This window comes from Protomyctophum bolini (genome assembly GCF_963924005.1).
Source record: "Protomyctophum bolini genome assembly, chromosome: 2".
NCBI lineage: Eukaryota > Metazoa > Chordata > Actinopteri > Myctophiformes > Myctophidae > Protomyctophum > Protomyctophum bolini.
The window spans coordinates 9,159,603-9,176,063 of record NC_137863.1 but is presented as its reverse complement, the minus strand read 5'-3'; the positions used below and the strand labels follow the sequence as shown (position 1 = coordinate 9,176,063).

Sequence of the window (16,461 nt, the reverse complement as noted above, 5' to 3'; positions counted from 1 at the left end):
TTTAAAATTAAATAAAACACAATTGGCAACCCACTTGAAAATGTATTTTAAGTTTATTAAAGATTATTATGGACAAACAGTGAGACACTTGTTACTGATTAAACATTCTATGCAGGGGTTTTCAGCTGGCGGTCCGTGAAGGCATTGCATGTGGTCCCATGCATTTTATAATGTAGGACATTTTGTTTTTTATCTCCCACTAGTGCACTAAAATGTAATGACCTGGTCATGTATGATGACATGTCAATGTTGTGATTTACTGGGAAGTCGGACGTCAAGAACTTCCACAGAAAAGGGAGTGAATTTCAAGGGAAAGTGTACCGGTTGACTGTGTGAGTCATCATTATTAGATAATGTGCCCAAATAATCAATCGGATATGTCTGCAGAAGTCATACAGAAGTTGCAATGAATCACCATGCCATGTTGTGTCTTGTCATATGTTTGTCTTGTTTTTGTGGTCACTTCCCTGTACTATACAATTTATTTTATGCTACCACAATATTTTGCATATGGTGGTTATATGTACATCTTTTTGGTATGTCCCGTATGGGTGTGTCACATCACATATATTGTTATGTTATCCGATTTACTGTATACCCTGAAATCTTGAATAAACAAAACTGTGAGGAATCAGACATTATTAGGAGTTAATATGGAAGAGAACAAAATAAAAGCAACTATGGGAAAGGAATACATCAGTCTTTTTTGAGCTCTGGACCTTTAGCATAACATCAGTTTTGATTCACCTCAAATTAACAAATTAAATTAAGCCCTTAACAGTAAATAGTTTTTTTCCCCCACACCACACCCATAACACCCCCCCCCCCCCCCCTCCCCCGAGGCCCCTCCCAACACAACAGTGGTCCCCAGGTTGATTGTCAGGGTGGTCCCTGGTTCAGTTGAACACCCCTGTTCTATAGCAATGATTACTCTCATAATATAGAGCTTTAACGTTTAACCCCCGCAAAAATAATAATCACTTATCCTGCTTTTAATCTCTTTCCCCATGTAAAAGTACAGTCATAGGCTTGGAGCAAGTCATTAGTCAAACAATATGTTTTGCCAATGTAAAGTAGATATTTTTAGATTTTAACATTGTTGGGCCAAATAATCACACCAGGACAGCATGTTGAAATAAAACACAACATAGAATCTGTTGGTGTAATTATAGTTCCAGAAATAATAATAATAATAATGCAATTATGGAATATGTTCATTCACAATTTTTAGTGATTCATTCATTTATTTTTATTATCCTCCTGGGCCATGTTTACACTGTACAAAGTGTAAATGGTAAAATGTATGAAAACGTCAATATCTTGCATTTTAAGGGCACGGTCACACCACACTTTTATTCTACCTATGAGGGCGGATTCTGCCAATGCATCCAATGAGAATGGAGCCTATTTTTGGAGAAATCCGTAAAGGGCAGCAAACTGCTCCATTCCCATTGAAATGCATTGGCAGAATCCACCATCATTAGGTAGAATAGACGTGCAGTGTGACCATGCCCTAACTCCTATAAAGCAGTTAACAGGGAAAATATGATATTCTTTAAAACATGCCAAAAACACAAGTTTCTCTTTATATACCGTTCAAACATGTCACCACCTCCAAAGCACACACTGCGCCCCTCCTGGAAATCATAATTCAAAGGAGAAGTTTAGAAGGTCAGCAATAGGAGCCAGTCTATGGAAAACGTTTTTTTTTTTTTGCATTCGACAGTCCACTCCACATACAATAACGCTCATTCCAATGTCCTCTCCCCTGTCCCCTATTCCCACTGAAGATCTTGGGGAGTGCTGCAATGCAGGGTGCTCTACGACGGGGGTGCATACACTGGCTAGACATACTAACAGTCCTACAGGCATTGTCCCAACATGCGTGGCCGCTTCAAAACTCACCCGTGGCTCCCGACATGCGTGGCAGGTTAAAACTAACAATGGAAGGTTAAAACTAACCCATGGCTTCCGATATATGTGGCAGGTTAAAACTAACCGTGGCAGGTTCAAACGAATCCGTGGCTCCCGACATGCGTGGCAGGTTAAAACTAACCTGTGGCTTCCTGTGAGGTTAGGTTTAGGGTTTGGGGTAGGGTGTCGGACGAATGCCTGTCGGACTGTTAGTAGTACGTCGGACCACACACATGCACCCCTCTACGATGACGATGGCGACGGCTTCCCCTCCTCTCGCTCTGTGGACGAAGCATCGTGCAGGCCTGCACCGGCGTGTGCTTCCTCCAGTGCTTCCTCCTCGTCTTCATCCGACTGGAAGACCGGAGTGTCCCTTCCCTCCTCGTTGGTGTTCTCGCTGCTGGAGGAAGAGTTTGAGGAAGTGGAGGACATGCGGTGGTTGGCATCCCAGCCCTCCAGGACATGTCGGAGGAGTCCATCGCCGATGACTTCCTCGTTGTTGTTATTATTGTGGTTCCCTTGCGCTGTAGGGTTGATTACAGCAGTCAGAACAAATCTTTGCTAGAGGATCAGATGGGCATTTCTACAGCACAAATCTTTGCATAGAAATGTTAGAATGGCATTTGGCCATTTCCATTCTAACATTTACAGTTTATACCTCTAATCTTTAACCCATTAGGACCTGAAGCCTGATTCTACAAATGCCTTCTAAACCAGTAGTTCACACTTTTTGTTCTCAAGATTTTTCACAAATGCTCAAAAATAGCAGATATATATAAGCTAAGCTCACAGCACCTCACCAAGACAAATATGACACTGGTTTGAATGGGTTAAAGTTGTTCCTGCTCCCTTCCCCACCCTAAATGGTACATGGGTTTAACCCATTCTGACCCGAGATCAGATTCATAACGAGGTTTCCACTGGACACACACTGGTCTGATGAACCCATTCTGACCTGAGATCAGATTCTAAAAAATGTCAGTCGTTCTTCGATTTTTCAAAAATAGCAGACCTACAAGCTCGTAGCGCGCCACTCGGTGGCGCGCTATGAGCTTGTAGATCTGCTGTTTTTCAATAGCTAAAGCATAACATGATGCTAAACACCAAAATGGGTTCCCGTTCAGAATAAATAGACATGTAGAAGTAAAGTAGCTGTATTCTTATCATGAGCATGTATGCCTTTTGCACCATTTAATGTAGCTGAATTAATTTTATTTGATTGGAAAGTAGCCCTAGTATACAGACTGCCTTTGTCTGGGTAAATTAAAGGCACCGTCTCTATGGTGCTGAAACACTATTACGCGTTTCCTTCTGGGGCAGGATGACCGTATCCTGGTTTTAACCCCAGGGAATACGGTTTAATCCCTGCTTCAGCCTGTAAATCACGCTTGCTCAGAACACCCACACACACCCACCCACCCCTCCCCCCTTTTTGGGGAGAGTAAAACCTGCACATACTTTTGTATACTGTGTATACTATATCCCGGTTGCTAAATTATTCTCCCAAAATAGTCTGTGCATTCTCTTTACAGTATGCTGTAGGTTGTTTTTAGTTTTTCATAACTTGTACTATACCCCGTTATGAGTTTGTCCGTTAACATTATATATTGTTAATTTGTTAGCACAGTCTATGGATGTCAGGACTCCAACCTACATAGTTATGAGACTTGAACCCACACGGCATTACAAATGATTCTAACCTAAACTTGTGTGAGGAATTGTTGTTATTAATGTTAGTTATGGGATTTGAAACTACAACCCAGTGTAGTGTTCACTTCTCAACTCCAAATAAAAATCACACGGATGATGACGACTACTCCTAGTATAGCTATATCTATGCATCAATGGTTCTCAAAGTGGGGTCCAGGGACCCTGAGGGTTCCTTACTGGAGTTCCAAATGGACCCGTCCCTTATAGGTCTGCAACTAGTGTACACATTAATTTAGTTCCATTTGTGCACTCTAACGCCAGGGCTCCACCGGGCGCGTTTGGGCGCGTTGCGTCTCCGTCGCGTGTGTCAAAAAACGAACCGGTTCAATTTTAATGGTGACGGAGACGCGACGCAACGCGGGCAGTGGAGCCACCCTTCATTGATTAAAAAGGGAACATTCTGTGACAGTGACGCACCGGTTCAATTTTAATGGTGACGCTGACGCGGACGCGCGCCAGTGGAGCCCTGGCGTTAGACAGCTCACTTCGCCCAGTGCAGTGAGCTTGTAGATCGACTATTTTCACTACTTCATTTGTTTTCTAACTTAGGGAATTTCTTTGATATCTTTGATTTTTCTTCTTTGAATTTCTTTAAATCATTGAATTTAGTTTTTAATTCATGCAATTATTTGGGAATGTTTTTTGAAAGCTTTTTGAAATATTAAAAACAAAATGTAGGAAACAATAAATACATAAAAAGGGACCCATAAAGATGTATCCGTGTCCCAGTCAGACACACGAATGTGTCCCAACCCAGTTTGGGAACCACTGCTCTAAGAGAGATATGTTGGAACGTTTGAGAACCACTGCTATACATCAACACCCTCAATCCTCTGTACCTGGCACTGGGGAGGCCGTCCCTTCTTCTGCCCCGGAAGTGAAGAAAACATCCAGAGATTCGTGATCGGGGATATCGAACAGCTCCATCTGTTCCAGCATGTCCACGTTCACCTCCATGGACGAGATGCTGCCAATGGGAGCTGCCATGGGCATGAAAGGCAAAGTGAAATGATACTCATGGATGTTTCTTAAATGTTTTTTTATTGTATTCTGACACTCGCTTTGGCAAGGTAAACGTATGTTTTATCATGCCAATAAAGCTTCTTTAAAGTGTGTGAGAGTGTGAGTGCGCACACACACCACCACACACATGCATGTTTGGGTGGTATAACTATTTTTAAATTGAATACTTGTGCGTTACTCCTCAAAAGCTTGAAGAATAAACAAAAGCCCAAAACGTACAGTGCAAACGCAATTATACAATACAAAATAAAGATGTGAAGGTGTGTTCCGTTTAACTCACGTCTCCTGTAGTCTCTAATAGTGAGGTGAGATGAGGAGGTGAGATACAGATGATGATCCACATCATGCTGGAAGACTTCTTCAAAGAATCGCTGTCTCTCCTTCAGTTTAAGCTGCTGCGTAGAGTCTATGGCTGGAACCCTCTGACTGTGCTCTGCCTCTGCTGGGGAACACAAAATCAGGAGTTGAACTAGGCTACAATAGATGCAGGTTCAGTTGCTTTTGTGAACAAAAGGGGGCGCCATTGAGCTATGAGTGAAATAAATCAGGAATGATTGTATTTTTCTTTTTTTGCATTGAACTCTATTTGCACCAGACTATCTTCAACAACCAAGCCATCTAATTAGAACTTTTTTTACAGTGGCGCAATTAACATACAGTACATTACATTAATTGTCACACATTGCCTCTCTTTTGCTGCTGCATCTTCACAGTAGGCTAAAAAATGTCCTCATCATTAGTGCTGTAATGTCCAAATACTCATGCAGTCCGCAGGTGAGTCATCAATTCCCGGGTTAATCTTGTTTACCTTTAACATGCAATCCCCTTTTCTGTGTCATCAGCATCATTGTAATAAAGCAAAGTGCACATGCTAGAGGGCAGTGTGTAGGTGTCTGTCAAGGAGGAGGAGGAGAAGGGAAAAGGCTGCTCGTACTGTAATCTCGCCAGAGCATGCTCTCAGTCTCAATAGTTACACACTCGGGCTGCTCTCTGTTAAGTACCATGTTTACAATGGTCACCATAGAGAGGAGACAATGTTTGAAATAAGGCTTTGAATGTTTCAGCAATCAGCAGCACATGCACCATCTATACTAGCCTCTGTCTGAATGTTATGCAGCCAGAGAGGTAGCCAAAACAGACCAGAGTGTTAACGAGAAGTGATCCTTAGTCAGTTGCCACAGCACTTTCATTGCCTTTTATGGAGTTCTCCAAGAACATCAAACACATTTTGTTGTCTTTCTATAAACTGGCCACTGCAGACATTTACACACTATAAATCCAAGAGATATTTTTCATTTAGGAAGTTTAAATGAGTTATGAGATTGCCTTTTAGTTACAAATATAAATGAACGTGCACTCAGAACCAGCCTTTGAAATGTCTGAAATGTACATAAAATCAAATGAACCACGGAATTCACTTAATTTAGGTGTTGACAATCATGGCCTTCATGAAGGATGAACAGGCCTTTTTTTGCCTACTAAAGTGCATCCCCCCCTTTGTTTTCCCCTTTATCTAAAATCTATATATATATATATATTGAATGTTCCCTCGGACAAAAGTCTGTAGTGTGAAGCATAATTCGAAGCCAAAGGCAGGGCCTGAACTAATTGGATGAGGCTTTTTAAGCCCTGCCTGAATTGGGATTATTGTAATGATGATCTGGCCTGTTTCATAATGGTCTATAAACAGAACAGAGTAATGGATAATGGAGTTGGAGTGTTTATAACACCATGAAAGGAAGATAGGCTAGGAAAAAAAAGAATAAAATAAACTAGACCACTTTAAAAATAGCTACAAGGGAACACTGAAAATACCAGGGACATCCATTTGTCAGAGGTTATGCATATGCACGAGTCTAATTTTCTTCTTTGTCCATCTCCCAATAACGTGAATATTATTATAGTATTTAGTTACCAAGCTGTACTTAAAATAATACCATCATTGTGAATGTTGAAGATATGAAATATGTTGGGACCTGAAAAAGAGCAGCAGGGCTGCCTTTTCTACATTGCTCGGTCAACGCCGGGCCATTGCCCAATGCCCATGCCCATGAGTCTTGCCCGGGAACTTGCCTGCGTTGACGGCTGGACACGGCTGTCACAGCAGCTCTGCTCGCTTATTTTGACAGCTTGCCTTCTAGACACTGGTTGTTTCTGGGACAAGATAGAGGGACATGGTTCTATCTGGCTGACAGCAATGTCTCTCAGGGCATATATAGTGGGCGTAACGCAGCAAGCACACACCACCACCCAAAAGAACAAATTCTCAAAGATGTGAGTGTTAACAGTTAATAGTTGCATTTAAGGGAAGATCATTTTGAGTGGTATGAACTGTATGACCTGCCTGTCGTGTGATCTTTAGTCAAATTGATCCTAGATTCAATGGTTGTGTTAAAGTAGTCTTTAATACCTACTGTAACCTGTTAAAGTAGTCTTTAATACCTAATGTTACTTATTAAAGTGGTCTTTAATACATACTGTAACCTGTTAAAGTGGTCTTTAATACATACTGTAACTTGTTAAAGTGGTCATTAATACCTACTGTAACTTGCACACAGAGGAGGTGGACAAACAGAGACCCGTACAGGAACCGTAGCCATGTGCATCCTGTCATGCATGTCACAGTGTCAGCACTATAATATAGGCTAGACTCTATCCTTTGAGTCCTTAGAAAAGCAGAGGTAGAAATGACAATGGAAAAAAGTTCCAAGAGATTAATAAATCATTTGAAGAAGGTGCCACTTTAAGTTGCACTGCATGTGAGCAATGAGGAGGAGATGATATTATGTAACCACTAACCAGGAGCTGAACAGAGTTCAGTTAGGGGAATACTGCTATTTTTACCATCTGGACCCTGGGAGAATTCCATTGTTTATTTGTTGCCATAGCACTATAGGCAATATGATAGTGGTAGTATACTGTCACTGTAGAGTGTACCAGATGGCCTTGGGGTATATATTAGCAGGACACTTCCCATTGGACTGTGCTTGGAGCAGATTGTGTGTGTGTGTGTGTGTGTGTGTGTGTGTGTGTGTGTGTGTGTGTCTTTCCTCTCCTCATTCTCTTACACAGTCAGTAGAGATGCCATTGTGCATAGACTCATAAGGAACTATGGAAGCTGCGCTGACAAAGGGGGATGTCAGTAGAAATTGGGGTTGGCTAATTTGATGTGTTTGGTTGTAAACAGTTCTTTGTTTTGATAATAAGCCATTACAACATGTTAAAGATCTCGGTGGTCAGGTTATATACAGTATATATAATCTTAATTAGATGTCAGCTTGTTCATTTTCGAATCCTTATGAAGCGAATTTTCTATACAATTGAACACAGTTCGATTGTGGTATGGATTATCTTCGCCTTAGAGGCCCAGGACCACTGAGACCTTAAAGTTAAAGATGCATGTGCTCAAATTGATTCCGCTACCCTATCCAATTCGCTTACCGTCGAATCATTTTGATCAATAAGGCTTCTCTAAGCCGCAAGTGACCCCAGTGACCTCTGATTAGTGCAGCCGGTCACAGGGGAAAATGCTCAGACACACAAAAATAGGGTCACAATGTCCTGCGCTGATGAGATCACATCTCCGGTCAGTCATGCCTCCTAAAACCCATAGTTTCACACCACAGGGCACCCAGTGTGCCTGCCAGCAGTCTGTACAGAGTGGCTATTCAAGACGGGGGGAAAGGAGGGAGGCATTTGAAATGATGGGCATAAACAAGCTAAAAGCACATGACGGGTCCAGTTCTGACCTAACATCCTGCAGGACAGGGGTGACTCTTTTTGATGCATCTTCTAGTACCCTTATCCCCGTCACTCTCTCTTTGTACTTCTTTATTTGTTTCTCTCTCTCTTTCATCACCGTCATTGCTTAGTAAGTGTTATGGCTAAACTGATACTTCATCACGTGATGTGCCGAAAATCATTTTTAGTGAGAACAAATAAGTATAAATTAGGCTTCATCGTACATCAAGGCTCTGACCCAGTTTGACATGGACTAGAATAGACTGGAATAGATGGAATACTTGACACACAGAGAGGGCCGGAAGCACTCGTTTTGGGGGAAGAAACAGAAAGAATCCCATTCAGTGGAAGACAAAAGCATGGACGTAAAGGAGAGGGACGCCTAGGCTGAGACATGATGCCAGTGACAGGAATTCATTTTAGTGTTGAGGAGGGTAAACCCAATGCCCATCTGACTTTGATCCGAAACAAGATATTATATTTAGAACTGTTGGCTGGATTGCGATGGAATTTGCTGTAGACGTTCATGCTACCCACAGCATGGACCCTCCTGATATTACTTCACTTTACTGTTATGTTTAATCATTCAGTGAATGTGGTCAGTTCAAACCACTTTGGTCCGGCTGGATCCCCTAGAGGCAGACCGGCCTCAAGGGGTTTTAAACTGATGTTATTGGATAAAATTGCATTAGTTGTGCCTAAGAGAATCAACAAAAGCACCTAAATAGTCTTCGTACCGTACCTACTACCATGCAAATGCAACCCAATTTCATAAAGTGGTATCAAATTGATAATGTGTCTTGAGAATATGTCCAATCATTTACTTTTTACTCTTGTCATTGTCACATTTGCTCAGACAGAGCATTATATTATAATTAGTGCATGTGCCGTAGTGGTGAGGAATTGCTCTGGGGGGGGATCAGCATTCAAGCATACCAGCTCTGGATGTGGATATAGTCCATCACCATGATGAATGGAAATCGGCGTTTGGGACATAGTCAAATTGTCAGAGTTAAACACAGAGGACTTTGCTTTATAGCAAATGCCATCGTCACAGGAAGAGAGGACTTCAGGGTAGGCGTTTTGGGAACAGAGCAGACAACATGGTCCAGTTGTTTATACTGGCTACAGTCTGCTGATACACAGCAGTCCAACAGAAATCCCTCACCTAGACTGATTGTAGATTACTCATTTTGAAGGTTTCTGCACAACCAACGTTGAGGTGGTTCCGGAGAGGTTTCCAAGAAGGAAATTCTGACGAGGTAATCACTGTTAGAAGTAGAACCTCCCATGTGAAGACTATACACGTATTCCCACCAAACTCTCATCATGCAAATGAATGGACCATATAGATAAAATACTGTAAAGAGCCAATGCCATTAACTCATAATTGTCAAGTAATGGTGTTAGATGTCTTTCACACTTACATCCCCCCCGTCTGTTTTTCTGTCTTGTCTCTCTCGACTTGTCTGTGCGCGATATTGAAGATAAAGCAGATTAATCTTCAGCTTTCACTGGCCCATCCAGGGGCTTTGACTCCCCATCACTGAGACACATAACATTGAAATAACTTTTTTGAGCCGTTAGTGCAAGATAACTGAACACCCTGTCCTTTCTATCCATATTCCAGGCACAATGGCTGGTCAGAGAGGAGAGATTCTGTTTCACATAATGCTCCAGCTCCCAGCTGTGACAAGACAGGGGAGTGAGTGGTGCAGCAGAAAGTAGTGGGGACTCAAATGTGGGAGGAAAGGTCAGGAAGGAAAGGAACTCTGGTGAGAGCAACCAATGATGAGTATGATGAGAACAATTTGTATGAGAGAGAGAGAGAGAGAGAGAGAGAGAGCGAGAGCGAGAGCGAGAGAGAGAGAATGTGGAAACAGATGTGGATAGTGGAGAGGCAGAGGCTAGATTAGCAAAGCAAGATGTCAGGGTTTTTTTACTGGCTGACTCTTCCATTATAAATAATGCTTTGCAGCATTATAACTGTTTAAGACTACTACTGACAGTGACAGGCTGCAGAAAACTACTGACAGGCTACATCTGGCCACTACCAAACGGGTCAATATGTCAGGGATTTTCTACGTTGCTAGTGTCTAGTAGGTCACGGGACAACAGTGTCTAGACCAGAGTCTAGTTAGTAGGCCACTGACATAACAGCATCTAGAAGGTCACTGACATAACAGTGTCTACTGTCTAGTAGGTCACTGACATAACAGTGTCTACTGTCTAGTAGGTCACTGACATAACAGTGTCTACTGTCTAGTAGGTCACTGACATAGTGTCTACTGTCTAGTAGGCCACTGACATAACAGTGTCTACTGTCTAGTAGGCCACTGACATAACAGTGTCTACTGTCTAGTAGGTCACTGACATAACAGTGGTCACTGACATAACAGTGTCTACTGTCTAGTAGGTCACTGACAGTGTCTACTGTCTAGTAGGCCACTGACATAACAGTGTCTACTGTCTAGTAGGTCACTGACATACGTAACAGTGTCTACTGTCTAGTAGGTCACTGACATAACAGTGTCTACTGTCTAGTAGGCCACTGACATAACAGTGTCTACTGTCTAGTTACTAGTAGGTCACTGACATAACAGTGTCTACTGTCTAGTAGGTCACTGACATAACAGTGTCTACTGTCTAGTAGGTCACTGACATAACAGTGTCTACTGTCTGTCTAGTTACTAGACAGACAGTCCTACTAGACTCGAGTCTAGAAGGTCACTAGACAGTAGACACTGGTCAAAATTTACAGGAAGCCGAAACGTCCTGCTATAAAATACAGGAGCAGAGGTGCAACCTCTAGTGAAACACATTCTTGTTAGAATTGTTTCTGAAAAATATTTGAAAGAAAGAAAGAAAGAAAGAGTTGATCTTAAATTGTTTTGATCATGGATATGTTCAGACCCTAGCGAGATGACAGTTTGAGTTTGAAACATCTAGAATTACTTTCAGAGCTATCAAGAATTTATCATCAATCAATCAATCATCAGCACCTATGACCTATATATTAAACATAGGCTATTAGCATGAACACTGTGTGGAACAGAGAGAAGCTTTACTCTTGTGATGAAGTGAATAAAAATATATATGGGAGCTGTGCCCTCACTTTTATTTTAGGTGCCTCCTATTCTCCGTTTTTGTCTTAAACCCTGAGACTCCAGTTTCAAGTTGGGTGAATTATTAATGGTAAACGTTGGCAGGTTGTGCATGCGTGTGTGCGTTTTTGCAACTGTGTCTATGTCTGTGTCTGTGTGCAGTGTTGTGTGTGTATGACTGTTAAATGTATAATTTAAGCATTTAGCAGACAATCTTATCCAGAATGATTTATAAAGTATAAGATCGGAGTACATGATTTTCAGTGGGGTGACCATAGACTGTTAAAATGTGGGTGACTCAGTGCCCAGAACCATTACCGCTAAGCTCAACAATTACATCATCGTTAACACGCTCCCCTCCCTGCCCAGATTTGACCACAGACTGGCAATATGATTGTATGCATTTCAACGCCCTGTCCCACTGCCCTCTGAAATAGTCCACCACAAGTAGAAGACTATTCGAATTCAGATTGTAAACATAAACTACTGGATTCTGTTCCACAAAATAGATATTTACATGATACAGTATTTGTCCTGTCCAGAAAAACTTGAATCAAAATGAGATGAACTTCTTACAATGAGAAACTATATTGTATTTCAAGCAGCCTGTAATTCAGAATGTAAGAGCCAAGAGAGTAATACCAATAGGCACGGTAAGTAATGGAATATTCTCAACCAATGCGACAAATAACCCAGAACTGTTAGGAGGAAGATATGAAGCAAAATTAAAGGAGTTTGTTCATCTCACGGAAGACAGTATAGTATAGTACAGAATAGTCATAGTCATAGGGCAAGATAGCTGAACAGGGAACGCCTTTCACATTTCTCACAGATTATTAAAGTTGACAATCCTAGTCCATTACTCAATGAGGACATGAGCCCATATCTAAAAAACAGGATAGGCTTTAGTGACTCTCCTCATATCTGGGAGGGAAGATGAAGGCTATTTTCAGTTCAGCAGGGACAGCCAAGTGGAATGCTGGTCAAACTCAAGAAATTCCTCTGGCATTGCTCACGCTTTTTGTTAAGTCTAAACTAAAGGTTAATTTATATAACACTTTCGCCTGACAGAAATACAGAATTAATGCCGCAGTTGGGCTGTGAGACTGATACAGTAAAAATGATTTGTAAGGTTACCATGGAGTTGCTGCTATGAGCACAAGGTGATTTCATCAAAGAGGCATCTTTTCACCCATAATACCTCTATGATTTACTCTCCAACCATATTATAAGCCTATGAATGATTGTATATGACAAACTGAACGATTCAAGAACAATACTTTTTTGGGGTGTGCCTGCAAATAAATATTATTTATTTGATTTACTTATTTTCTTCTTCTTTAATGGTTAACGTTTAGCTGGATGCATTAACTCTGTCTATATAGTAATACGGTATATTTTTAACAGCAAAGACGTTTGATTTGTGAGGGTACTAAATAAAGGTCCTGGTCTGTGGTTAATGTCTTCACAGCTTCTTAGAACATTTAGACAAGACTAGATGGTCTGAGAAAGGCCAGTATTTAATATAAGCACCCTCACTCTCCTGAGTCTCCTCTCTCTCACCCAGTCTCGCAATTCCCTGTGACAAGGGACATTGATTGTCGTTAAAAGTGATCATTCCTATTGCGTCTTACATCTTCTCAAGCCATGGAATAAAGCATTCCTAAATAGACTAAATAGCAATAAACGCAATAATCAAAATAGCAGCAACAGTGATTGTTACACTAGCATGATGCACAATATGCAGTATATCAGATGGTCATGCTGTACTGTAATATTGAGCTCTTTTTTGCGATGGGTAACTTACAGCATTATGTCCTTGTTATTTCCATAGCTCTATGCAGACATGAGTTTGCAACAGTAACAGTTCCTTCTGTCTCAGAGCTTTAATACAGTAGGTCTGCCTAGACAGACAGAACACAAAAATGTATTTATTTATGTTATGAACCTCTACTTTAGAGTATAAGGATGACAACGTTTCGACCCCTTATGGGTCTTCGTCAGGTATGATACCTGAAACGTTGTCAACCTAAATACATTTCCTGTGGGAGCTACAAACAGTGTGCGGACTACTTCTCCTTCTCCTGTACGTATCTTTTTGTTCAGCACCAGAAGGTTTATTGTATATGTGCGTACTTTCCTTTGGATTCCATGAACCTCTACTTTCCCAGCAATATTTGGGTTGGAATCAAAGTAATTAAGGAGGCAGAGGTGACTTAATGAAGTCTCATGAACAAAGAGACATCCAACTGGAGCTGATAAATGAGAAACATTCATGTAGTTGTTGTATACACCGTCAAATCTGTTAATTTAAACAAATTAAATCAACATTCAGGATTTTACAGTGTAGCGTCTGACTAAAGCCCTTTGCTCCTGTGGGGAGCATAGTGCACTGAATTAATATACAGACTGTAATTAATTACTTGCTAAACCGTATTGGTATCGATCACCTTCATCTTATCTGGGTCGTCCATCCAAGCGAGCTGAGCAGACAAGTAACACAGTGAATACAAAGATCCCCCTCACTTCCTGCCCTCCATCTAACTTTATATACTGACAACAGCTGTTCAATCCTTTATGCCACAGCCACACCAGTGTGTCGCTCCTTGGCACAAGTCCCCATGCAATCAAACCCTTGCATGCATGACGTAGCCGTCGTTGGAAACCTCATATGTCCAAAACTGTTACTTTTTCAGTATTCAAATAACAAAATAGCAAACATAGCCGATGTAGAACCTCATCTGAGCTTGTATATCTGCTATTTTCACTACTACGACACTGATGAAGTAGGACATTGATTTATTAAGAAACATAAAACGTTCATGGAGATAAGAAGTTTCTGCTCAACAGCAACGATGAGCGTTGGCATTGGAGGCAGGCGTACAGGGGCTGGGGCGAAGCAACAGATGGGAGACGTCTTCTCACAAACAGGGTCTCATCCTACTCTTCCATACAAAATCGAACACTGATCTGGCCCAAACCAAAGAGATCAAGGCACAATCCCATTAAGAGTTGAAAGATCTTTGCCTGGCGCTGTGTGTGTGTGTGTGTGTGTGTGTGTGTGTGTGTGTGTGTGTGTGTGTGCGTGTCTGGCCCATTCAGCATTCAGTGTACTCATGTGATGATTCAACATTCCTGTCTGATTTTGGTTTGCACAGCACTTGCAGCACCACATGTCACTCAGGACAACATCCACAACGGCAGAAGCTATTTAACACATTGGCTGAGCACAATTTGGACAGTGAGGCAATAAGATGAAATTAATGTGATGAATGAATACATGTCTGCGACTACCTCCACAACATTCACTAGACTAGTCACCCATGCCGTCATATGGAATTGGGTAGACACCGTTCTTTAGGCAAAGGAATTACTTCATTAAAGACACAAACTCACAGGATCTTCATCAAGTCAGTATGGTCGAAACCTTGTCTTTAATAAAGTCATTCCTTTGCCTAAAGAATGGTGTCCGGGCCATACCTCCTTCCATGATTGCCTTATTGTCTCCAACAGGCCGAAGGCATGGGGAGAGAGTATGTTTTGCACTCACTTATCAGCTAATCTCCGGCACCGTTGGCCCGATCCATGCCAAACTGTGCACACACACTCCCTGGATGCCAACGACGAACCTCTGCCCCAAATATTCCTCAACGGCCACCATAAGGCCGATTTAGGCAAAAACACATTTCTGTAGATATTGATAACTCGTACACATTTTATCCATACATCACACAATTCCATAGTCATGTGATCAACACAGATCTGCACAATTTCCCATATTCCATCCCGATTGGCTAAGATTGGCTTCCAAAGCTCACATGATTGGTCCGTTTTGAACAAAATGCCACAAATCACAAACACAGTGTCCAATTTCCATGAAATTATACACGCACATTTCCACTAGGCAAAGGACGACATGCCACTATTTTGCCACTATCCAAAGTTTTCAGGAGTAGCCCGTTTTGTACAAAATGCTGCACATGTCCTGCTCATCCAGAATTCTATCCTCAGAGATGCTATGAGTGATCTGGCTCTGCATTTCCTCAACAAAATGAAGAAAATTGTTGCAAGAAACAAACAAACAAAAAAACATGTTTATATTACTCCTAAACATTTTGCCAAACATCACACACACTATCCTCCTGGTGGAGACCTGTGCCCAGAAGGGCACTTTTTCTAGTGCCCTGCAGGCCTGCACCCACTGTGAGGTGCGTCTCACCCAGGCAGTCATACACATGGGCACACACACACACACACACACACACACACACACACATGCACCCAAACACCCCTTCACGTGTAGCGCGCGCACACACACACACACACACACACGCACGCACGTCGCACACGCACACACTGAAATAAATAAATCATAAATAATATTAATATAATAATAAATATAATAATAAATAAATACACAATTGCTCTGCATGAAGCATTTCAAAGGTGAAGCAGGAGATCTTGAGCTTTACTCACCAGGTAGACGGAGGCTGTGGTGGCTGGCTGCTGAGGAACTCATAATTGCTTCAGCCCAGAGTCTCACTGACTAGGAGATGAGATTTAGACACAAACACAGATGCAGAAGTGATAATAATACAGTGCTAAAGGTCAGTTAGCTCTTCCTGGAGACCAGCAGAGAGCATCTCGCTCCTCTAGTTTTATATCAGTCCAAAACCTGGTTGTTGTTGACCCTGTTCCTATTCCAGTGTCCCAACAATTACTCTCGCTCGCCTGATTCCCAGTCCCACACAGCAGACTCACTGGCTAGTACTGATAGAGAGGCTGAGCTATTTGGAAAAGGCGAGGCGAGAGCAAGTTTAGGGCTTTGTGGAGCATACCATCTGACCATGGACAGGGGGGGAGCATGGTGAGAGGGTGGCAGGGATTGGGGAAATGAAAAGGAGGATTTATGTGATTAGCCCCTAAATAGAAGAAACCAAGTGAAGAGAGACATTTTTATCTGTCTTTA

The 16,461-nt window shown here is 41.8% G+C and overlaps 1 protein-coding gene across 1 annotated transcript; it reads right to left on the bottom strand.

Annotated features, from left to right (window-relative positions):
• Positions 1-871: 871 nt before the first annotated feature.
• Positions 872-16,242, bottom strand: LOC308332694 (dysbindin-like). Its single transcript, XM_080788710.1, has 4 exons — positions 15,969-16,242; positions 4,928-5,089; positions 4,464-4,604; positions 872-2,438 (listed from the first exon to the last, which is right to left on the bottom strand). Exons 1-4 carry the CDS (start codon positions 16,009-16,011, stop codon positions 2,158-2,160), a joined length of 627 nt encoding a protein of 208 aa, XP_080644836.1. The 5' UTR covers positions 16,012-16,242; the 3' UTR covers positions 872-2,157.
• Positions 16,243-16,461: the final 219 nt, after the last annotated feature.